General features: G+C 47.8%; 1 protein-coding gene across 1 annotated transcript in view; it reads left to right on the forward strand.

Annotated features, from left to right (window-relative positions):
* Positions 1–24,854, forward strand: part of SFI1 (SFI1 centrin binding protein) — a 172,599-nt gene that overhangs the window by 129,262 nt on the left and 18,483 nt on the right. The window contains exons 28-30 of the mRNA XM_033957125.1: positions 16,118–16,347; positions 19,341–19,436; positions 21,967–22,102. Coding sequence (XP_033813016.1) covers positions 16,118–16,347; positions 19,341–19,436; positions 21,967–22,102 — 462 coding nt within the window. The remainder of the gene's footprint in view (positions 1–16,117; positions 16,348–19,340; positions 19,437–21,966; positions 22,103–24,854) is intronic.

A 24,854-nucleotide genomic window follows, 5' to 3' on the forward strand; every position in this document is an offset into this window, starting at 1 on the left:
TGACCTCGGCCTTGGCGTCCTCGGGGGCCTCGGCCTCGCCTCGGCCCTCTTCCTCGAAGGCGTCGTCAGTGAAGCAAGCTTCGGGTAAGTCCTCTGTTCCATCCCCTTCAGCAAAGAAGCCATCCTCGAGTCAGGCCAAGGCGGGTGGGTCGACCCCGACCCCGCATCGGACCTCGACTCCGCACACCCCGAGGGAATACTCGAGACCGAGGTCGCTCTCCAGGGAGTGTGCCCCGGACTCGGAACTCCCCACCTTCGTGGGGATTCCGGCCTTCCAGGATCTCCTCCGAGCTCTGATCTCATCGGAGCTGTCGGGAGCCCTGGAAGTGTTGCAGCGTGCTGCGGTTCCGGCGGCCTCGACCTCGGCCGGGGCGCCTTCGGTCTCGGAGGCCCCGGCCTCGGCTCCCTCGGGAGCCCTGACCTCGGCGACCTCGGTCTCGGGTACGGTGGCCCCGTTCGCCTCGGTCTCGGCCCCGCCCCGGACCTCGACCTCGGGGGAACCCCCTGAGCGGAGTGTAAGGCCCAAGGAAAAGTCGCGCAGAGTGCGCCGTCTTTCCTCCTCTTCCTCCGGGTCTTCCAGACACGCCTCGCCCTCGACGCGACCTCGGACGGGGCGTCGATCGAGGAAGTCTAAGCGACCCCGAGGCTCGCCTCGGCGCGACCGCTCCTCGTCGTTCGGGGGCGAGGCGCTGCAGGTGTCGGAGTTGCGCCTCGACAACCCGAGGCTCCTCCGCTCACCTCATGGGAAGTCTTCCCGGGCCGCCTCGCCGAGGAAACGGGAGAGTGTCCCACGAACCCCTGGGTCCTCACCCAAGGGCTCTGCGAGGAGGATAACTTCCCCTTCCCCCTCGAGGGCCCTCGAGAGGGGATCCTGGGATTCGGGATCGGTTAGGGATCCTTATTATTCCCATGAGGCCTCCCCCCTCTCCTCGGTGGGGCGGTCGAGAACCCCGTCTCCCCAGGCTAGGCCGTCCTCATTTTCATCCTTCGTTCAGGACATGGCCCAAGTCCTGGGGATTGACCTGATGGTAGGCTCTCGGTATTCCAAAGAATTTTTGGAGGAACAGGACCTCCCCACTCTTCCTAGGGAGGTGCCTAGACTCCCTCTCAACAGTGTCCTTCTGCAAACCTGGCTGAATAACCTGTCAAACCCTCTTACAGTCACGTCTGTGCCTTCAAAAATGGAATCGAAGTATAGGACGATTCCCCCTAAAGGGTTCGATAAGGCGCAGCTCTCACACCAGTCTCTTCTGGTGGAGTCTGCTCTTAAAAAATCACAGCCCTCACGGGTTTCTGCGGCGGTTCCACCAGGCAGGGAGGGGCGGACCCTGGACAAGTTTGGCCGTCGCCTCTATTCAAATTCCCTGATGGCCACCAGGGTTCTAAATTACGCCTTCACCTTTTCCTCCTATTTGCGTGGTATGGTGAAGGACCTTCCTCAATATCGAAACTCGTTACCGGACTCCCAAAGAGCAGGATTCGATAAGTTTATGTCCAACCTGTCTCAATTGCGGTTGTACCTATTCCACGCAGTGTACGACGCCTTTGAGCTGGTTTCGAGGGTGTCGGCCCTCGCGGTGGCCATGCGCCGCTTGGCCTGGCTTCGCACCCTCGACATGGACCCAAACCTGCAGGAACGCCTGGCAGACTTGCCTTGTGTGGGGTCCGAGTTATTCGACGAGTCATTGGATGCGGCGACCAAACGCTTGTCGGAACAGGAGCGCTCTCTAGCATCCCTGGTCCGCCCCAAACCTAGACCCCCGCCGCAGAAACCCTTTCGGCCTCCGCCGCGCCGATACCCTCAGAAGTCGACCCCGGCTTTCTCGAGACCGCCTCCGAGACGTCCGTCTCAGCGAGGCAGAGGGGGACAAACCCAAGCCCAGGCGCAGGGCCCTTCTAAGCCCGCACCTTCCTTTTGACGGGCTGAGCGGACTTTCACAGGAACCCCTTCCTATCGGTGGCCGTCTTCGGTCCTTCCGGGAGGCATGGACCGGGATTACCTCAGACGCTTGGGTGCTCCGGATCGTCTCCGAGGGCTACTCGCTCAACTTTGTGTCCTCGCCGCCGGACAGTCCTCCAAGTTTAGTCCCCTGCAACCGTTCGCAGCTACCGACCCTTATAACCAAAGCCAAAGCCCTCTTGAAGCTTCGGGCGGTCGAGCCGGTCCCCAAGGACCAGCGGGGTACGGGGTTTTACTCCCGCTACTTTTTGGTCCCAAAAAAGACCGGGGACCTGCGCCCCATACTGGACCTCAGGAAGCTCAACAAATTCCTGGCCCGGGAGAAGTTTCGAATGCTATCTCTCCCGGTTTTGTACCCCCTCTTGGGGGAAGGGGACTGGATGTGCTCCCTCGACCTGAAGGAAGCATACACCCATGTTCCGGTGCACCCCGCCTGTCGAAGATTCTTACGATTCCAGGTGGGGGACCTCCACCTCCAGTACAGGGTACTGCCCTTCGGCCTGGCCGCGTCCCCACGAGTATTCACGAAGTGCATGGTGGTGGTTGCAGCAGCCCTCAGGTCACGTGGACTCCATGTGTTCCCTTACCTGGACGATTGGCTCATCAAAGCCCCGACCAGGGAGGGGGTTATCTCAGCGACCCGACAGTCGATTGCCTTCCTGCAAACTCTCGGGTTCGAGATAAACTTTCCAAAGTCTCAGTTGAGGCCGTCGCAGTCTCTTCAATTCATAGGTGCGGTGCTGGACACGGTGCGCCTACGCTCCTACCTGCCGACCCAGCGGTTGGAAACCTTGGTACGGATGAGCCGCCAGGTCTCCCAACTATCGAGGGTGTCGGCCAAGCGCATGATGATGCTGCTGGGCCATATGGCCTCGACGGTACATGTCACGCCGTTTGCGAGGCTACATCTGAGGATCCCTCAGTGGACCCTCGCGTCCCAGTGGCGTCAGGAGTGCGACCCGGTGTCTCGCCTCATTTCGGTAACTCCGCCCTTGCGGAAATCGCTGCGTTGGTGGACAGACTCTTCAAATCTGTCCATGGGGCTATTGTTTCGCACTCCGCCTTTTCGCAAGGTCCTGACCACGGACTCCTCGGAGTACGCGTGGGGAGCCCATCTCGACGGTCTTCGCACGCAGGGCCTGTGGTCGGCAGAAGACCGTCAGTGTCATATCAACGTGCTAGAGCTGCGGGCCATCTTCCTAGCACTTCGAGCCTTCGTTCACATATTGCAGGACCAGGTGGTCCTCGTCCGCACGGACAATCAGGTGGCAATGTATTATGTGAACAAGCAGGGAGGAACGGGGTCATGGCCCCTCTGCTCCGAAGCTCTTCGCCTCTGGGAGTGGGCGGCCTCCCGGAACATCTTCCTCCGGGCGGTCTACATCCAAGGAGAACGGAATTGCCTGGCGGACAAACTGAGTCGACTTCTGCAACCGCACGAGTGGACTCTACACTCAGCAGTTCTACGCGAGGTTTTCGCTCGCTGGGGAACGCCACAGGTGGATCTGTTTGCCTCTCCGGAGACACACAAACTACCACTATATTGTTCTCGGATGTACTCGCAGGACCGTCTGGAAGCGGATGCCTTCCTACTCGACTGGGAAGGGAGGTTCCTGTACGCATTCCCTCCGTTCCCTCTGATCATGCGAACGTTGGTACACCTAAAATCGTCCACGGCCACGATGATTCTCATAGCACCTCGGTGGCCGCGTCAGCACTGGTTCTCCCTGCTGCTCCAGCTCAGTGCCAGAGAGCCTCTTCCCCTGCCTGTCTCTCCTTCTCTGCTGTCTCAGAGTCAAGGATCCATGTTACATCCCAATCTGCAGTCATTGCACCTGACAGCCTGGTTTCTTGTTCCCTGACTCCTCCGGACCTGTCTCAATCGGTGAAGGAGGTGTTGGAAGCCTCCCGCAAGATCTCGACGAGGCTTTGCTATGCGCAGAAATGGACCAGGTTTTCCACCTGGTGCTCGTCTTTTCACCTGGATCCGGTATCAGTTCCGGTATCCTCGGTTTTAGAATATTTGTTTCATTTGTCGCGCTCCGGCTTGAAAACCACTTCGGTGCGGGTTCATCTCAGTGCGATTTCTGCTTTCCACCAACCTCTGGAGGGACGCCCTCTGTCACTCCATCCCTTGGTGACACGCTTCATGAAAGGGTTACTCAGGGTTTGTCCCCCTCTTAAGCCTCCGTCTGTCGTGTGGAATTTGAATGTGGTTCTGGCTCAACTGATGAAACCCCCGTTTGAGCCACTCAACAAGTCCCTCTTGAAATTTCTGACTTGGAAGGCGGTGTTTCTAATTGCCCTCACCTCCGCCAGGCGGATTGGGGAGTTGCAAGCCTTGGTTGCGGACCCTCCTTTCACTGTCTTTCATCACGACAAGGTGGTTCTCCGCACCCATCCTAAGTTTTTACCTAAAGTTGTTTCTGACTTCCACCTCAATCAGTCCATTGTCCTTCCTGTGTTCTTCCCGAAGCCCCACTCCCATCCTGGCGAGACGGCGCTTCACACGCTTGACTGTAAGAGGGCGTTGGCATTTTATCTTCAACGCACCAGACCTCATCGGAAGGTTCCTCAATTGTTTTTGTCCTTCGATCCCAATCGATTAGGGCATCCAGTTTCCAAGCGCACTCTGTCTAACTGGTTGGCCGCTTGCATTTCCTTTTGCTACGCTCAGGCTGGCCTTCCTCCCCCGGGTCGAGTCACGGGGCACAAGGTCCGAGCGATGGCAGCTTCGATAGCTTTCCTCCGATCCACTCCGATGGAGGACATATGTAAGGCTGCCACTTGGTCTTCGGTTCATACATTCACCTCTCATTACTGTCTGGACACTTTATCCAGGAGTGACGGCCGGTTTGGCCAGTCAGTTTTGCAAAATCTGTTTTCCTAAATTGCCATCCTCCCACCTGCCCTTTTTTTGGTTAGCTTGGAGGTCACCCACATGTGAGAATATCATGCCTGCTTGTCCTGGGATAAAGCACAGTTACTTACCGTAACAGGTGTTATCCAGGGACAGCAGGCATATATTCTCACAACCCGCCCGCCTCCCCGGGGATGGCTTCCTTGCTAGTTATGGAACTGAGGACCACGAGGTGGGATGCGCCCTCTAGTGGGCGAGAAGGCACGCACATGCGTGGTGCAGTGTGCAAACTTGAAACTTCAATCAAGTTTGCTTGAAAAGCTGTCCGCGCCGGGGCTCCGTAGATGACGTCACCCACATGTGAGAATATATGCCTGCTGTCCCTGGATAACACCTGTTATGGTAAGTAACTGTGCTTTATCTTCCACAGGGATACCAAGGCTCAAGGACCCCATCCAAACACCCCTTCCTCCTAAATCCCTCCCCCAATCATACTGTGTACAGACCGGTACTAAAACTTATACAGGTATGGCATTATACAATTATAGTCAATTCAAAATACGGCTGCGACTCTCAGCAGACAAAATATTCAGATAGGGAGTCCAAGTAGTAACAAAGTCTCTGCTCCAGCATCTGGAGGAGTAAGCCAATTGAGCCTCCCAACCCATCAGCTCATGCAGTTGATTCCTCCAGTACCATAAAGAGGGTGTCTCGGGAGAAAACCAGCAAGTCAATATACATTTCTTTCCTAAAATATAACATTTACTAAGAAACAATTTTTCTGCAGAAGTATACCCAGAAAGCAGAGAGAAATGAGCAAAGAGCATAGAAAGGGCTGAAACAGAAACAGGCTCCTGGAGGAGCTCCTGCAGAAAGGATGCCACAGCCTTCCAAAAAGCCTGGATCCCCTCACAGTTCCAGAGAGCATGAAAATAGGAATTCACCCCAGCAGTGCAGCGCCCACATAACTGAGTATCTACACATCCCAGATAATAAGCATGACTCTGGGAAACATAAGCTCTCAGGATTGTGTGATAGTGGCATTCCCGCAGGTCAGCACCATAGACCAGGCCCACAGTGCGTTTCAACACGAGTGAGGTGATTAAATTTGCGATCGATACAAAGTTATTCAGAGTAGTGAGGACACAGAAGGAATGTGAAGACCTACAAAGAGACATAAATACGCTTGAGGAATGGGCTGCGAAATGGCAAATGAGGTTCAACGTGGATAAGTGCAAGGTGATGCATGTCGGTAACAAAAATCATATGCACGAATACAGGATGTCCGGTGCTATACTCGGAGAGAGCCCCCAGGAAATACACTTGGGAGTACTTGTAGACAAATCAATGAAACCGTCTGCACAATGTGCGGCGGCTGCAAAAAGGGCAAACAGAATGCTAGGAATGATTAAGAAGGGGATCACAAACAAATCTGAAAAGGTTATCATGCAGTTATACCGGGCCATGGTACGCCCCCTGGAATACTGCATCCAACATTGGTCGCCGTACATGAAAAAGGACATAGTACTCGAAAGGGTCCAGAGAAGAGCGACACAAATGGTTAAGGAACTGGGGGAGTTGTCGTACAACGAGAGGCTAGAGAAACTGGGCCTCTTCTCCCTTGAGAAGACTGAGGGGGGACATGATCGAAACATTCAAGATATTGAAGGGAATTGACTTAGTAGAGAGAGAGAGATTGTTCACCCTCTCCAAGGTGAAGAGAACGAGAGGGCACTCGCTAAAGTTAGAAGGGAAAGATTCCGTACAAACGTAAGGAAGTTCTTCTTCACCCAGAGTGTGGTAGAAATCTCTTTTGGAGGCTGTTATAGGGGAAAGAACCCTTCAGGGATTCAAGACAAGGTTGGATAAGTTCCTACTGGAACAGAACATACGCAAGTAAGGCTAGACTCAAATAGGGCACTGGTCTTTGACTTAAGGACTGCCGTGTGAGCGGACTGCTGAGCACGATGGACCACTGGTCTGACCCAGCAGTGGCAAATCTTATGTTCTTATGCCCTAAATGTCACTGCCCACAGGCATTCCTGTACCATATGTTTTGGACTTGTGATAAAATATAGTACTTTTGGTCAAATATCTTGGCCTGTCTTTACCAAGTCTTGCATAGGAGATTGTCTGGTTGGGCGAACATACTGTTGTTTTCTAATTTTGTATCACTGGGAACAAGGAGGTTATTTGAGAAACTGTTCCTTTTGGCACAGAAACGTATTTTGAAAAGAGAGCCCATGCACATCATCTTCCTGCCTCCATCTCTGCATGTGATTGAATTGATGGAGACAGGGGTACCCTCCTTCTATGAATATACTTTACTATGCATGGATAGGCTAGATGTGAAAAGGACCTCGCCAAGAGCTTGGAGGCAATTTCTACAGATTTGGACACCTATTTGGGACGCACTATTTCACAGAGCCTATAGTTATTGATTGAACGTGTAATCTGTGTTAGGGTTGGGGAGTGGATGGGAGGGGATGGGGAAGGGAAGAGGGTGTGAAGGGAATGGACGTTGCAAGTTGTTTCAAGGGACCACAATGAAGAACTAAAACGAGGGGCCCTGACTGTGATCGCTGTTTGGTCTGATTGTGTGCAGTATATGTTTTGTTTTGGAAAAACAATATAAAAAAGTATATATAAAAATTTGTAATTCCCCTTAATTTAGGGCGTATTATGATCTGCTCTGAATTTATGTGACTGGCTGCAAAATAGAAGAACTCTGATTAGATTAGAGTGCCGATTTTTTCATTACACCGTATATTTGAGTAAAATGGTATGGTAAATATTAGTCCACTTTTAAAGGTAATTTATAGAAATAAAATAAAGCATAAAGAAAATAACCTTTTTTTATTGGGCTAACTTAATACACTTTCGGGGAGATTCTAGAACCGGTGCCGAAACTTAGCTGCTGGTAGCCGCCCTACCGGCACCTGAGTTAATTGACAAATGCTGTTAGAAACATTTGCCACTTTCTGTAAATCTTCATCATAGTGTAATGGTAAAAATCTGCAATTTAGTAAAGCAGTCGCTTTTCTTAATGATCTTATTAGATATTCTGAGAGAAGCATGCTATATTTACTCTGCACATATCTGTCTCTCTCCTACAGCTATGCAGACGACATCACCATTCTCATTCCGTTAGATCAACCAGCACCATCCATGACAGACACAATACCCAGAACACTTGCACAAACTAAAACTAAATCCGGACAAAACAAACTTCATCCTACTTGAAAATAACAAAACCCCAACCATAACAAGCCTTGTCATAAACTCTACAACATACCACATCCAACCCACTTTAAAACTCCTGGGAGTGCTAATAGACAGAGGCTGTACAATGCAGCCATAAATCAACAAAACAATAAAAAAATAATTCACAGTCATGAGAAACCTGAGACAAATCAGAAAATTCTTCAACAGAAAACAATTCCAACTCATGGTACAATCCCTAATCCTAGGTCTAATAGACTACTGCAACATATTATATCTCCCATGCACAGCATGATAAAACAATTACAAACAATCAGTGGCGTACCTAGGGTATGTGGCACCCGGGGCCCATAATTTTTTGACACCCCCCTCCATGTAAAAAATATTTTTTGTAATAACCATGAAACTGAATAAATGGTCATAATAGAAACAGGCAGTGAAAATTTTCTTTTATTGAACCTCATATATGTAACCATTATTCCAAACATAACATAACATAAATTATGTCTGAATTGTCATGACATCAGAAGTACATATGGAGTAGTTGCAGGTGATGCTTGGGACAGTTCTGATTGTGTTAGTTCGGTTTTATGTGTTTTTTGAATAGAAGGGTTTTTATTTCTTTTTTGAAGGTTTTGTAGTTTGTGGTCGAGGTCAATAGGTTGTAGAGTTGGGGGTCGAGTGTTGCAGCTCGAATGGTTAGGAGGTTGTCGAACTGTTTTTTTCTTTTGACGTTTTTGGTTGGAGGGTGTGTGAATGGTGCGTGAGTTCTCCTATGTCTGGTTGAGGTGGATTGAATTATTTAGCTGAAGAAATTAGTTATCCCCCCATTCCACACACATTAATTCTCTTCCATTTTTGCCCCCTACAGATAAGAACATAACATAAGAATAGCCTAACTGGGTCAGACCAATGGTCCATCATGCCCAGTAACCCATTCTCATGGAAGCCAATCCAGGTCACTAGTACCCGATCAAAACCCAAAGAGTAGCAACATTCAGGGCAAGCAGATGTTTCCCCCATGTCTTAATAACAGACTATGGACTCTTCCTCCAGGAATTTGTCCAAACCTTTCTTAAAACCAGCTACGCTATCTGCTTTTACCATAACTTCTGGCCACTTCATTTTTAAGCTGAGATCTTTCCTTCCAAACAGAGACTTTGCTAGATGTCAAATACAGCACAAGGTAACTTCACACGGACTTAGCTGTGCAGGAAATGTGATTCTCCTCATACACCCACCATATAGTGCAAAAATGTGCAAAGGTCTGTTTTTTTCTTTCGATCACTACATAGACTAATGCCACACAAGCAGCGCTGTTACAAACATATTCTGTAGGTCAGTGCTAAGGTTAACAAAGTTTCCTTCCTTGGACCAGAAGGAGATACTGACAAACCACTGGAAGAGATCCCAAAACAACTACCCAGGAACAACACCCAAAGACCCACTCAGTATGTGAACCAGTTGAGTGGAGTGGACTAACTGGGGGGTGGAAATGGGCCCGGAGTTTGCTCAGCAGAATTTCCCAGATCATCTCTTCCTCTCAACACATTGACACACTGCCACCATCACCACCACTAGGAACACCTCACTGGGTAGGCCAGCAACACTTATAAACTTTATAAAACACATTATTATATTTTCTTATAAAGCACATATTTTAACTGAACTCTCTGACATCCTCAGCCTTGCCATTCACAAAAATAGAAGGAAGAAAAGTTCCCATTTCCTGTTGTCTCATGTCCCCGGCCTATACAATATTTTTCTTCTTCAGACCCTTCAAAAATCTGACCAAATCCTCATTTCACTTGCATTATAAAGTACTGAGGATGCCATCTCTCCCCAATCCCAGGTCCTAAAGTCTAAGACAGCAGCGCAAACTAGTGCTGCCAGATTCAGGAAAAAAAATTTCGATTCGATTCAGCCTATTGAATTGGTTTATCGATTCGATTTTCCTGCCCAATTGGGTGTTTTTTTCAAACATCCTGGTGGGTTTATTTTATAGCTTTTTCACCCCCCTTATGCTTCTCCTAACCACACTGGCGCTGTGGTGTAAATAAAATAAAGAAACAAAAAGGACTTTTCCTCTCTCTGTTAAATCCTAGCTCACGTTTGCGGTCTAACACCAGCTCTGGCAGGATACACATTTCAAATCTGATATATTGTAATCACAAAACAGAAAATAAAATTAGTTTTTCTACCTTTTTGTTGTCTGGTTATTTTTCAAATCTTGTTGATCCAAGGCTCTGGTTGTCTTCTGATAACTTGCTTGCCAGGGTCTCCTTCTTTCTTCTTTCTCCGTGCTAACCATCCATCTGCCATCTCTGTCCTCCCCTTCTGTTTCCCTTCCCTCCCCCGGATGTCTGGCATCTTTCTTTTTGTCTCCCTCCACAAGCTTCCAGAGCAAGTGTTCAAGGCCACCAGTGTGCTTGACTTTAAGAATAAATGGGACGTCCTAGTGGGATCCCTACGAGGGTCGAGTTAAGGAACTAGGTCATTAGTACTCGGACGTAATGGGGTGGGTCAGTAGAGTGGGCAGACTTGATGGGCTATAGCCCTTTTCTGCCGTCATCTTTCTATGTTTCTATGATCCACCTTTTCTTAACTACCCTTTCATCCAGCAGCTCTCCCTCCTTCCCCTCCACCCCAGGGTCCACCATCTCTCCCTTTCTTTTCCCAACTACCCTCCTAACCAGTATCTCTATCCCCCCCCACACCATCCCTTGTGTCCAACTTCTCTCCCTTTCTGTTCCTTCCCTCCCTAAAACCCATGTCAATCATCTCTCTCTCCTCTATTTTCAGACCCATTATTTCTTCCCACCCAAAGTCCGGCATATGCACGTCTCTTTGAACCCCTCCCCCTTCCCTCCGTGTACTTCTACACCAGGGCCCCCCTCCCCTGAAGGCCTGTCCTCCCCTTAAAGGTCTGCATCCCATCCCTGAAGGCCTCTTCCCCCCTTTGAAGGCCTGCCTGCCTGCTCCCCTTGAAGGCCTGCCCCCCTGAAGGCCTGTCTCCCCCCTTGAAGGCCTGCCCCGCTGAAGGCCTGTCCCCCCCCTTGAAGGCCTGCACCTCCCCCGAAGGCCTGCACCCCTCGAAGGCCTGCCCCCCCCCGAAGGCCTGTCCCCCCCCTTGAAGGCCTGCCTGCCTGTGCCCTCCCTTGAAGGCCTACACCCCCCCCGAAGGCCTACACCCCCCCCGAAGGCCTACACCCCCCTCGAAGGCCTAAACCCCTCTCGAAGGCCTGTCCCCCCCTTGAAGGCCTGCCTGCCTGTTCACCTTGAAGGCCTGTCCCCCCCCCTTGAAGGCCTGGCCCCCCCTCGAAGACCTGCCCCCCCAAAGGCCTGCACCCCCCTTGAAGACCTGCACCCCCCCTTGAAGGCCTGTCCCCCCCTTGAAGGCCTGCCTGCCTGTCCCCCCCTTGAAGGCCTGTGCCCTCCCTTGAAGGCCTGTCCCCCTTGAAGGCCTGCTCCCCCCCGAAGGCCTGCACCCCCCCCCCGACGTCCTGTCACCCCCCGCCCCCGAAGGCCTGCCTGTCCCCCTTGAAGGCCTGTCCCCCCCCCCGAAGGCTTGTCCCCCCCTTTGAAGGCTTGCCTGCCTGTTCTCCATGAAGGCCTGTCCTCCCCCTCCACAAGGTCTGCCTGCCCGCCCCATCCTGAAGGCCTGCTGCCCCCCCCACTACCTCGAAGGACTGCTCGGCCCCACCACCACCACCACCACGAAGAAATGCTCATTGCCCCAGCCTCCTCGCTTCATTTCCCTGGGGAAACAGCCTGCAGCAAGATCGCGCGATGCCAGCGATCTTTGCTTGCTTCGGCTGTTTCCTCCACCTTGGTCCCGCCCCTCCTCTGACGTCAGAGGAGGGGCGGGACCGTGGCGGAGGAAACAGTCGAAGCAGGCAAAGATCGCTGGCATCGCGATCTTGCTGTAGGCTGTTTCCAGACACGACACCCAGCGCAGGGGGGGAGAACCGGACCGGACCGGGAGCACCCCCTCAGGGCTTGGCACCCGGGGCGGACCGCCCCCCCACGCCCCCCCCTTGGTACGCCACTGCAAACAATACAAAACACAGCCCTAAGACTGGTCTACTCACTGAAGAAATACGACCACATCACAGAGGCATACCACGACTTGCATTGGCTCCTAATACAAGCGAGAATACACTTCAAATTTTACTGCCTACTATTTAAAGCAATAAACGGAGACAGCCCAGCCTATTGGAACAATCAACTAGTTCAATCCACCTCAACCAGACATAGGAGAACCCACACACCATTCACATACCCTCCAACCAAAAATGTCAAAAGAAAAAAAACTGTACGACAACCTCCTAGCCACTCGAGCTGCAAAACCCGACCCACAACTCTACAACCTATTGACCACAACTACAGACTACAAAACCTTCAAAAAAGAAATAAAAACCCTTCTATTCATAAAACACATAAAACCAAACTAACACAATCGGAAATGACCCAAGCATCACCTGCAACTACTACATATGAACTTCCAATATCATGACAATTCAGATGTAATCCTTAACAACTCAAAGAAATGTACAAATTACTCCCTAAATACTTCTAATCTCCAGACAATCCTTTTGTAATCTGCCTTGAACCACAAGATAATGGCAGAATAGAAATTCCTGCTGCACAGGGAAGGGGGGGGGGGGGGGGGAGAAAGAAAGATAGACAGCTAGCACCCGTTAATGTAACAGGCTAAAATACTAGTGTGTGTATGTATGTATATATACTAGTCTTTAAGCCCGTTACATTAATGGGTGCTAGAATATATGTATGTCTGTCTTTCTTTCTTTCTGTCTCACTCCCTGCCCTTGTGTCTTTCTTCTTTTCTTTCTGTCTCCCTCCCTCCTATTATTTGTATTTCTTTCTATTTGTCTCTTTTTCTGCCCCCTATGCAGCATTTATCTCCCCTTGTCTACTTTCCTGTACAGTAGCCATATCAGCATTCCCTCCTCCTCCATTTCCTTGTGCATCAGCATTTCCCCCCTCCCTACTTCCCTGTGCAGCATTTTCCTCTCTCGGGTGCTAGAATATATGTGTGTGTCTGTCTTTATTTCTTTCTCTCTCTGTCTCCTTAGCCACTTTTTCCTGTCCATTCTCCCTTCTTTTTACCTCCCCTGTGTCCACCACCACCCCTTCACTGCTCCCTTTATCCAGCAGCAGCCCTTCTCCCTTTGTTTTACCTCCCCCTGCCCATCAGTACCTCTTCCTGCTCCCCCTGTCCAGCAGTAGGTCTCCCTTCATTTCCACCCCCCCTCCATCAGCATCTCTTCCTGCTCCCCCTGTCTAGCAGTAGGCCTCCCTTCAATTTTTCCCCCTGTCCATCAGCATCTTTTCCTGCTCCCCCTGTCCAGCAGTAGGCCTCCCTTCATTTTTCCCCCCTGTCCATCAGCACCTCTTCCTGCTCCCCCTGTCCAGCATTAGGCCTCCCTTCATTTCCCCCCCCCTTGTCCATCAGTACCTCTTCCTGCTCCCCCTGTCCAGCAGTAGGTCTCCCTTCATTTCCACCCCCCCTCCATCAGCATCTCTTCCTGCTCCCCCTGTCCAGCAGTAGGCCTCTCTTCATTTTTCCCCCTGTCCATCAGCATCTCTTCCTGCTCCCCCTGTCCAGCAGTAGGCCTCCCTTCATTTTTTCCCCCTGTCCATCAGCACCTCTTCCTGCTCCCCCTGTCCAGCATTAGGCCTCCCTTCATTTCCCCCCCTTGTCCATCAGCACCTCTTCCTGCTCCCCCTGTCCAACAATAGGCCTCCCTTCCTTTTTCCCCCCCTGTCCATCATGACCTCTTCCTGCTCCCATTCAAGCAGCCTGTGCAGCAGTCTTCACACGCTGCTTCGGGTTCTTCTACTGCCCTGATTTACTCTGGCACGTCCCTGATGACATCATCAGAGACGCGGCAGAGCAAATCAGGGCAGTAGAAGTGCCTGAAGCAGCGTGTGAAGACTGCTGCTTAAATCGCCGGGTAGGTAGTCGGGTCAGCGGCAAGGGAAGGGTGGTGAGCGGCAAAGGACTCCTCTGTTCTGTTGCGGAGGGCGGCTCGGCTCCATTTCTTGATTCGTTCTGGAGTGGAGAGGAGGGGGGGGGCAAATGCGCTGTGTTGGGGGGAAGGGTAGGCAGACACGGGGACCGGTGCCTGAGCTGCAGGAGAGGGAGCGGGTTGTACGTTGTGGGGCAGGTACCGACTTCCCGAGCTGCAGCTTCTTCGTCGTTGAAAGTCGCCGCCGCCGCAGCTCCTGTCTAGCAGTTGTGTAATTTTTTTTTTTAAAATTTGAAAGCCGCCTCCGGGGCCGCGCATGCGCAGTCGTATTTTCATGACAGATCAGGGAACACGTTTTTTTTTAGTGCGCATGCGCGGCCTACCATTTTATTATATTAGATATACATATACATATCTATATATATTTATATATATATTTAACACTGTTTCTGAGGCCCTGATGCTCAAAAACTTTCCTACTCCCACTTCATACTGAGTCACTGGAATCAACTGCCCCTGCAGATCGGATCCCTTGAAGGACTCCTCAGCTTTAGAAAAGCAATAAAAACATACCTTTTCACCTAAACCCCCTACCCTTGACTGATAGACTACAAAGAGATATATGTTAGTACCAGAACCAGAATGTGTCGCATAAGGATAACTTGTATCATACACTGTAACTTTCTGTGTGTCAAATTAGGTATTACTTGTACTGGAAACTTTCCATCATAAGAACTATCATAGCAAATTGTAACCAGTAAACTGTATATTATCATTAGCCCCTAGCATGTATCAAGTTAGGATAATAACTTGTATCGTAAACTTGTACAGAAATTATGTTAAACATGTAACTTGTTCTGAGCTCTTTGAGGACAACGGGCTAGAAAACGAGTTAAATAAATAAACGAGTCATACTGGCATGGAAACTCTCTTCCCAGTGCACAAAAGGATTTTCTATGGCTGCTACCAATCCTTATAGCAGCTACCGAGAACCCTATGCAGATGCATGACAAGAAGCTCATTATATTCTAATGAGCACTCCTTGTGATGCACTAAAAGGGAATACCTTCCCCCAGGGGAAAATTTTTGTGGCAGTTCTGGAGCTATCAGTAGCTGTTGTGCAGGCAGGAACACGCCGCCATTTTGAAGAAGCAGGCCCTTTTGGCAGGAGGTGCATCCCTCTTGCCAGTCTTCAAAATTAGGCATATGGGATTGGAGGGGGGGTCTGAAGGTGTCAGGGAGGGTCCCAGGCCATGCAGCCAGGTGGGAGGGAAGGAGGGGAGAGTCAGGTCCTTGAGCTGGGGGGGCAGTTCCTTGAAGGGAAGGCCTGGCCCGGCCCACTAGACCACCACGGATTTTTCTTGTGTGGGGGGCTATTTTTGGAGTTCGGGGTGGGGGGGTTCAGGGCATCTTTTAGGAGTATCGGCAAGTGTGGATTCGGTGGCATCCCTTGGGGGCTTTGTGGCAGTGATGGTTGGGGGAATTTCCTAGGGTATTCCAGTTGATTGAGGCTTCCCCTGCCGGCTCCTGTTTTGGAGCTGGCAGGGGAAACCCCGATCAGCTGATTTGTGACTTACTCCTGAGCTGTGATGAGCTGATTGGGGTTTCCCCTGCCGGTTCCAGGTTTGTGGCCAGTAAGGGAAACCCTGATCAGCTGACCGCGGCTCCAGAGCCGCCAGTAAAGCCATGAATCAGCTGAGCCAGCAGCTGCCACTCTCCTCTTTGCCAGCTCTCAGCTGATCGTGGCTCTGGAGCTGCTATCAGATGGGCAGAGGAAAAGAATGGCGGCTGGAGGCAGAAGGAGGAGCTGTGCTTATTAATTGCTCTTCTGAGCAGGCACCAGCACAGTTCCTCCCCCTTTTACCGGAACTGCTCTGCATTAATAGCATGCATATAATTTGCATTCTATTGTGCTGAGCATCGCCTGATAAAAGAAATCGCTCCCAACACAGTATTTAATACCGTGCTGTCAGAGCTTTGAGCATCAGGGCCTGAGTCTTGGGAAGGTTGTTTGCCTGGGGGATTTGCAAGCACTGTTTGCCTTTTTCCCTCTGACTAATCCCCTTTTTTTATGACTCTCAGGTGGCCTTCAGCCTTTATCACTCTGTGAATCATTGCGCCATGCTCTGGAAACAAAAAACTTTCTGCAAGAAAGAAGACAAGCAACTTCAGTCCATGCTGTCCCAGCAAAGGAAACGCGTGACCTTCCAAATGCCAGGAGAGAGTAATAGTATGAGGATGATAGGGGAGAAGGGTCTGGAGCCCAGCCCTGTAGAGCGTCTGGATTCTGGGGACTCCTTCTTGTCCGAGCTGTATGTATGCCTTGCTCTTCTGTTATATTTCATTTTGTAAGCTCCTAAAGGAGATATCCAAGAAACTAGCAAAACACTTTTTAGATGATAGATAGCAGTTAAACAATCAAGAAATATAGGTTATGACGGCAGATAAGAACTGTGAGGTCAATCCAGTTTGCCCATTACATTTGCTATTGCAGTAACTTAGACTAGGGGTTCCCAAATTGTCTTTGATGGCTGCAACTCTGTCTGGTTTTCAGGACTCACCATGAATGTATATGAGAGATTTGCATGTAACAACTGAATTGCATGCAGATAATTTCAGGTATGCTTATTGTGAAAATTTGAAAACATGATGGGGTTGTGGCCCTTGAAGGTCAAGTTTAGTGACCCCTGCCTTAGATATTAGCTGATTTATCTTTCTCGCTCTCCACCATTGATGACCTTCAATGCTTATCACAAGATTACTTGAATTCTCTTACCGTGTTTGCTGCCATTGGGAGGCTGTCCCATGCATTCACTGCACTTTCAGTGAAGCAATATTTTCTTGACAAGTAGTTCAAGTAATCATTCATATGGGTGATGTTGTCCATGATAGCACTAAAACAATGGTTCTCAAGCCCTGTCCTGGAGGACCACTAGCTAGTCAGGTTTTCAGGATAGCCCTAATGAATATATATGGAGCAGATTTGCATGCTGTCACTTCCATTATCTAATCATTATAATACACAACTTATTAATCACACTATACCAACAAGGTTCAAGGCGATTTACATTCAAAGAAGCTGTAAAATCTTGAGGGGAGGAGTGCTGGCCTAGTGCCTAACCCTCAGTATGCCTGGTTCTAAGAGAGAGGTTGTAGAGGCTCAGCATTAAAGATATGTTTTCACAACAACCTGTGAACTGCATATATAATTTGCATAAATTTGCTTGAGGAGAGAGCTGTTGATTAAAAGGCTTCTTTGAATCTGTTTAGGACCTTTTTGAGACTTTTGGGGAGTAGTAAGTGGGAGAGAGGCCTGGAAAACTCTTAAAGTCAAGCCAAGCATGCTATACTTCATGGGGATGTGTGGGAATAAGAAAGAAGTAAGGAATTACAGGCCAGTAAGTCTGACTTCTGTGGTAAGCAAATTAATGGAAACGCTTTTAAAACAGAGAATGGTGACGTTTCTGGAATCCGATGGATTACAGGACCAGAGGCAACATGGATTCACTAGAGGTAGGTCTTGTCATCTAATCAATTTCTTTGACTGGGTGACTAGAGAATTGGATAGAGGGAGTGTGCTAGATGTGGTATATTTACATTTTAGCAAAGCCTTTGACAGTGTTTCACACAGACTTCTAATAAATAAACTGAGTGCCCTCGGGCCTCAATCAAGTACTGGTTGAGTGGAAGACAACAGAGGGTAGTGGCCAATAGAGATCGCTCTGTAGTGTGCCTCAAAGTTCTGTTCTTGGGCCTGTTTTTTTTAACATTTTTATAAGCGATATCGCTGAAGGGTTGTCAGGTAAGATTTACCTCTTTGAGGATGATACCAAAATTGCATTAGAGTAGACACCCCAGATGGTGTGAATGACATGAAGGAAAGACCTAGCGAAGCGTAAAGAAAGGTCTGAAATTTGGCAGCTAAAATTTAATGCTAAAAAATGCAAGGTCATGCATTTGGGCTTCAAAAACCAGAGGGAATGGTACCGTTTAGAGGGTGAAGAATTTATGTGCACCACAGAAGAGTGATACTTAGGTGTGATTATATGTGATGATCTTAAGATGGCCAAACAGGTGAAAAGGTGAGGGCGAAAGCTAGAAGGATGCTAGGGTGCATAGGAAGAGGTATGGCCAGTAGGAAAAAGGAGATAAGACTCTGGTGAGACCTTGTTTAGAATATTGTGTACAATTCTGGAGACCGCACCTTTATGGAATGAAAAAAGTGTCTCCAATAATGAGGCCCCTAACTTTGGAAGAAGTTGATATCCTGCTCTGAGACTTTGCACATATTCAGTGCATGTTCTATTTATTCTTCTAGTAAAAATGTCATCAACTTCTAAGATGATCAAATGGGGAAGCCTAGACCACTTGACATGGAATGGCCCTTTTATTAAATGTTAAACGTGGATATTTTGATTATGTATGCTATTATTGTACTTCAATTTATGATAAATAGAATGCTTCAAATAAATACTTTTGATACAAAATTTTAGCTGGCACTTAAGTCTGTAAATTTAGGATAATAGGCTCCTTAGGAATTAGCGTCTCTGGAGTTATGACATTAGCTGTCACTCTGAGAGTGGTGCAAAATCGGCCACGGTAAAAGCACTGTGGTTTTTTAGTTTCAGTTTTGATTAGCTTGGTTCATGTATGTGGAGGCTATTTTGCTTGGAGGCAAAATATGGTCTGTTTTTATTTAAATTATTATATTCTGGCTGGATACTGTGGTTTTAGCAGAGAGATGCAAGTTGCAAGCTCTGACAATCCGTAGCAGCTCTCACTAGTTTACATTCACCCAACCAAACTTGAGTTTTCGGTTTCCACTGAAAGCTTTCAGACAGTTTGTTTCATCTGAGATTGAAAATAAATGGTTTTGATCAGCCTCATTAATCTCATATTTAAATCATATGGTATGTTTTGGTTTTATATATGTCTGGGAGAAGACTTCTTCAAATTAGAAAATAAAATGTTTTAATTAGCAATTCAGTTGGATTGTTGGTTTAATTGAGGCATAGTGGTGTGATATTGTGCCACTGTATAGAACGGTCTATAAGTGATTAGGCATGGTAACACATTGCCAGCTACTCTGGGTCTGATGCCAATATTGTCACAAAAAAGTGTAACTTGCATAGAGCAGTGGAAGTGGCTCTGGCCGCCATATGGGCAGACTGGATGGCCCATGCAGGTCTTTATCTGCCATCACTGTGTCTGCTGCTGAGTAGCTCTATAATTCTGACCACAAGAGTCCAGGAACCACCAATCCAAAGCTGTGATTTGTCATCTCTTTTTTTTTTTTTTTCCCCAGGCTTGCAATACGCCAGGCAACTCTCCAGCCAAGAAGACCCGAATTCTTGATGGTATCTCTGGAAAGAGAAGGACTTCTGAATCTGGCTGTTGGTGGGTAGGTCTCACCATGTCTAGGGAATGGAATATTGCCCAAGGCTTGCAATGGGCACAGTTCAGGAGTCTGCAGGGAGAGCAGGACAAATCTGAGTTGGGGCACAGATATCGGAGGCACTGGGGCTAGTGTAAGAAGCAGAGGCTGCTGTGAAAGAGTGGTCAAGTAAGAAAATCTCTGAAGAGAGGAGGTAATCAGATTTCCTTATTAGTTTGCTGTATCTGATAAAGTGTGACAAGGGTTTGTTTGTTTAAATTCATTTTATTGAGAAGTGCAGTAAAATATAAACAGTTAATGTTACAACTTTCCATTTTTCTGTAATCATCCAAAACATTTCCCTGACCCTCAGGATCCCACTCAGTATATTTTCTTAAAACCAGACTTTCACAAATGACAGTGAGGGGCAGATGCAAAAACTCCGGCCTAATTTTGGTAACAGATGCTCAACACAAGCAGCATGCATGCAAATTATATGCACGCTGTTAAGATTTGAGCATCTGTCACTAAAGGGTCAGAATTTCCGGGCACATGCCCATAAGCACTGTGCAGTAGGCACAACTCTTGTGTGTATGTTCGGGGAACTCCAGCCCCAATCCCCGCTGAACCTGAGCCCTCCTCATGCAGAGTTCACTCCCAACAAAAAAACCCTGGTAGTCTAGTGGGCTGGGCCAATTCCCCTCAGCTCAAGGACCCATCTCCCTCACTTGGCAGTATGGGTCAGGACCACTCTCACACCTCCCCTATACCTTGTTTTGAAGATCAGCAGAGGGATGCTCACTCCCTCTTGCCTCACTTCTTCAAAATCCTGGGATGCACTGGGAGGGTCTAGATAATGAGGAGCTTGGTATTTAGGACCTTCCCAATGCGGGTTGCACCAGGCAGAGGCAGGCTACCACCATTTTGAAGAGGTGGGTCCTGAGGCAAGCAGCAACCTCATCCTCGAGCTGAAACTCTATAAGAAAACTCACAAAGCAGTTGGAATCAAAAAGTTCAATCTGTACTGGAGACCTAATGCTCCTTAAAAAATACTCACCCATCCAACGCACCATTTTCTCCATTGCCAGGCATCACTGATGTGCGTGATGCACATGGAACGCCTGCCAGCCTGGTAGACATTCCCTACAGCGTATCCTGGTTCATAAACAAAAACACCGAAGACAAATGTGCGCGCCGACAACTGAGCGCAAGATGGAAGCCCGCGCCGAAGAAAAAGAGTGTTTTTAGGGGCTCCGACAGGGGTTTTTGTTGGGGAACCCCCCCCACTTTACTTAATACAGATCGCGGTGGTGTTGTGGGGGGTTTGGGGGGTTGTAACCGCCCTCATTATACTGGAAACTTAACTGTTTCCCTGTTTTTAGGGAAAAAGTGAAGTTTTCAGTAAAATGTGGGGGGTTACAACCACCCAAACCCCCCACAGTGCCCCCACAACGCGGCACGATCTGTATAGTAAAGTGGGGGGGTTCCCCCCACACCCCCCGTCGGAGCCCTTTAAAACAGTCATTTTCTTCGGTGCGCGCCTCCGCATTGCGCTCAGTTGTCTGTGCGCGCCTTTGTCCCGGCGTGCTTTTGACCTGACACTGTGTATCCTCTACAAGAACCACCACAAAGCAGTTAGAATCAAACTGTTCAATCTGTACCAGAAACCTAATGCCCCTTAAACACTCACCCACCCACCTCACCATTTTCTCCATTGTTGGCACCGTTGATGTGCGTGATGCATATGGAACCCCTACCAACCTGGTAGACATTTCCTCCAGTGTATCCTCTACAAGAAAAACCACAGAGCAGTTAGAATGAAACTGTTTAGTCTGTACCAGAACCCTAATGCCCCCCCAACTCGCTCTTTTTTGTTATGCAGCAGATATTGTGTGTGTGTGTGTAACATACATAAAGAAAAAAGCCCCGAACAGTTGAGTGGCAGGAGGCTGCTTTGGGGCTTCCCCTGCCGCTCAGCTGTTCAGGATTCCCCCAAACTGCTCTGCACATATGTGAGAGCTGGTTTCTTAATGAGCATGGGAAGCCATTTAAACATTGATCACTGTTTAGAAATTGGCCCACAGTGACCTACACGGTCTTAACGACCATTTTTAGTGCGTCTAGCTCCCTGCCCCAAGATAGAACTCTGCATTTCCCCCTCCCCCGGGTTTATTTATTTATTTATTTTTTTTTTCCTTTATTTATTGGATTATTCATTACAATAAATTTATTTATAAATTACACTGTACTTAAATATGAGACAGTTTGTTAGGTTTTTTTTTAAAAATTTTTTTGCTGAAGGCGTTTCCTGTGATTAGTTTCAACTACAAGATTCAATTCCTAGTTTTACAATACAAGTTTTACTCAAACATTGTAAATCTCTTCCATTTATTTATTCAGCCTAAAAGGATCATTGGTACCTAAAAAGCTGGACATGACGTTTAAGCAAAACTGCTCAAATACAGTGCACAGTAGAAAATGGTCCAAACATGACTTCTGAGAAGTTGTGTGCTAAAGTCTTATTCTGTGTACAAATTTAGCTATTTTCTTTCTGCAGACAAGTAGAAGATCCAAACATTGTCAGTGATCTGCTTCAGATCTCTGCCCAAGCCCCCTCTTTCCAACCAGAGCCATGCTTAGAGGTTGTGCCTCCTTCATCTTTCCGGATGCTGCATGGAAAGGATTCAAACACAGTAAGTTGCTACAGTAACAGAGCTTACATATATGAGGTGTGGTAAAAAAAAAAAAAATACATTGAATGCTACTGCTGAGTGCCATTCAACTGAGAGGCATAGATCTTCAATACAGGAAGCAGCATATTGAACCTTAGTAATAGTGTGAGACAAATTTCAACTTGTTCAGTGCAGTCAGTCAGTTGTGGGCTATGGTTGAGAGAAGGTGTGTTTTTAAAGTGTGTTGTAAATCATGGATCACGAACAAAGCATTAACATGAAATTTTGTTTCAAACTGTAAAAAAGTGCTAAATAAACACATGAAATGTTAAAATTAGTTTATGGTGATGCTGCAGTGACCATGAAGACAGTTTACAAGTGGTTCGAGTGATTTTGTAATGGTTGTGAATCAGATGAAGATGAACGAGGAGAGGTCGGGATGTCCTTTAATGTCAAAAACCCAAGAGAATGTTGAAAGAGTAAGTGAAATGATTTGATCAAGCAGGTAATTGACTATTAGGGAAATTTCTGAGGATCTAAACATCTCTTATAAGGGCTTATTAGAAAGAAACGATGTGTGTAGAAAATGACCTGAGAAATGGGTAAACTGTTTCATCCTCCATCATGACAATGCTCCGTGTCGTACATTGCTTCTGGTAACACAATTTCTGTCAAATAAAAACATTGCGGTGTGTCCTCATCCATCTTATTCACCGGATCTGGCACCATGTGATTTCTGGCTCTTCCCCAAAGTCAAAATGACCATGAAAGGTAAACATTTTGAATTGACTCAGGACATCGAGGCAGCCCTGAAAGTGTGACTAAAGACATGAAAGAGGACTTCCAGAACTGCTTCAGAAAGAGGCAAGAATGATGGGATAAGTGTGGGCGGCATTTTTCTAACTATGGTGACGTATTGGCTGTCTTCTGAGGAGGGGCGGAGTCTGCCCCAATGTTATCTGCTAGCGTGTGTTAGCCCCATCGCCATTTCTTGTTTTCTGCAGCTACTGCTTAGCTCATATAGAAGTGGCAAATTGTACCAGTGAAGACAAACCCCTGACCGCAGTCTCCGGCGAAACAAGGAATTTCCTTGTCGGGTATCTTGAAGACTACATGCACTTGGACAGCGCTTCTGATCCCTGGTGTGGACAGTAAGAAACTGTGGGCAGTTTAACTAGCGTCATTAGCAGCTAAGTACTCTGTCTTTTTTGCCTGATACTTTGATGCGAGTTCGGCATTTCTGAGCTTTTTTTGAAGCTGCTTTTCAAACTCTGTCTACATTTATGAAGATATGGGATAATTCCTCCCTTTAATAACAGTGTTGTTTTTCAGTATACTAGCTTGCAGGAGTACAAGTGAACTGCTTTATGATTCTGTGGATTATACTTAAGTGGAGTTTTTTTAACCAATGAACATAACTGAGGTTTTTTTTCTCCACTTCAATTTTAATTTCTTTGTATGTCTCCTGTAATTTGATTTTGAGTAAATTATTTGGGGAAAACAGTTTATATTAAAAAAAAAAGGGGGGGAGGTCCCTAGAGGTTTCTCTATAGAGTATGTTTCTGGCTGTATTTTTGATTTCAATTACCCCAACATTGACTGGTTAAATGTTACATCAGGAAGTGCTAGGGAGGTAAAACTCCTAGACGACATAAATGACTGTTTCTTGGAGCAACTGGTCCAGGAACCGACAAGAGGGAGAGCTATTTTAGATTTGGTCCTTAGTAGAATGCAAGACATAGTACAGGAGATAACTGTGTTGGGTCCGCTGGGAAACAGTGATCATAACATGATCAAATTTGAGCCAATACCTGGAGTGACGTCGCAAAATAAATCTACTGTAGCAGCATTTAATTTTCAAAAGGACGACTATGATAAAATTAGGAAAATGATTAGAAAGAAGCTAAAAGGTTAGGACTGTAAACCAAGCGTAGATGTTATTTAAAAATAACATCTTGGAAGCCCGGACCAGATGTATTTCACATATTAACAAAGGTAGAAAGAAGAGGAAACGAGAGTTGGCATGGTTGAAAGGTGAAGTGAAAGAGGCTTTTAGAGCCAAAAAAAATCCTTTAAAGAATAGAAAAATGATCTAAATGGAAATAAGAACAGACATAAGCACTGGCAAGTTAGATACCAAGCTTTGATAAAGGAAACTAAGAAAGAATATAAATAGAAACTTGCCAAAGATGCAAAAACTCATAGTAACAATTTTTATCTCAGGACAAGCAGGCACCATATTCTCAACAGTGGGTGACGTCACCGACGGAGCCCCGCAGTGGACAGCCTCGAAAGCAGACTTGCTTGAAGATCTTTGTAAGAGCTTCCGAGTGCATGCGCGAGTGCCTTCCCGCCCGAGTTAGGGTGCGCGTCTCCTGTGAGGTACCTCAGTTCATAGTTTTCCGCGGAGCCGAGAAGTCCTCTTCACTTCAGCTCTGCAGCCTTCATTGCCTTCTCTCACCGCGGCTTTCTTATTTTTGTTAGTCGCTGTGTTCGCGTTTCTTTTTCTTTTCTTAAAAAAAACAAACAAAAAACTTATTTTTTTGACTTTCTTCTGGCCAGGGGCCTTTTGGCCTAGGACTGGCTGCTTACCTCGTTCATTACGTCCTGGCCTCTTACCGGGTTCAAAAAGTGTAGCCAGTGCGGCAAGGCCATCTCTATAACCAATCCTTATAGTCGGTGTATTGCTTGCCTGGGTCTCGAACATTGCCCCGACGCCTGTTCGCGCTGTGTTACCCTTCAACCTCGAGCCCTTCGCAGACAATGTGCCAAG

This window comes from Geotrypetes seraphini, chromosome 8 (genome assembly GCF_902459505.1).
Source record: "Geotrypetes seraphini chromosome 8, aGeoSer1.1, whole genome shotgun sequence".
NCBI lineage: Eukaryota > Metazoa > Chordata > Amphibia > Gymnophiona > Dermophiidae > Geotrypetes > Geotrypetes seraphini.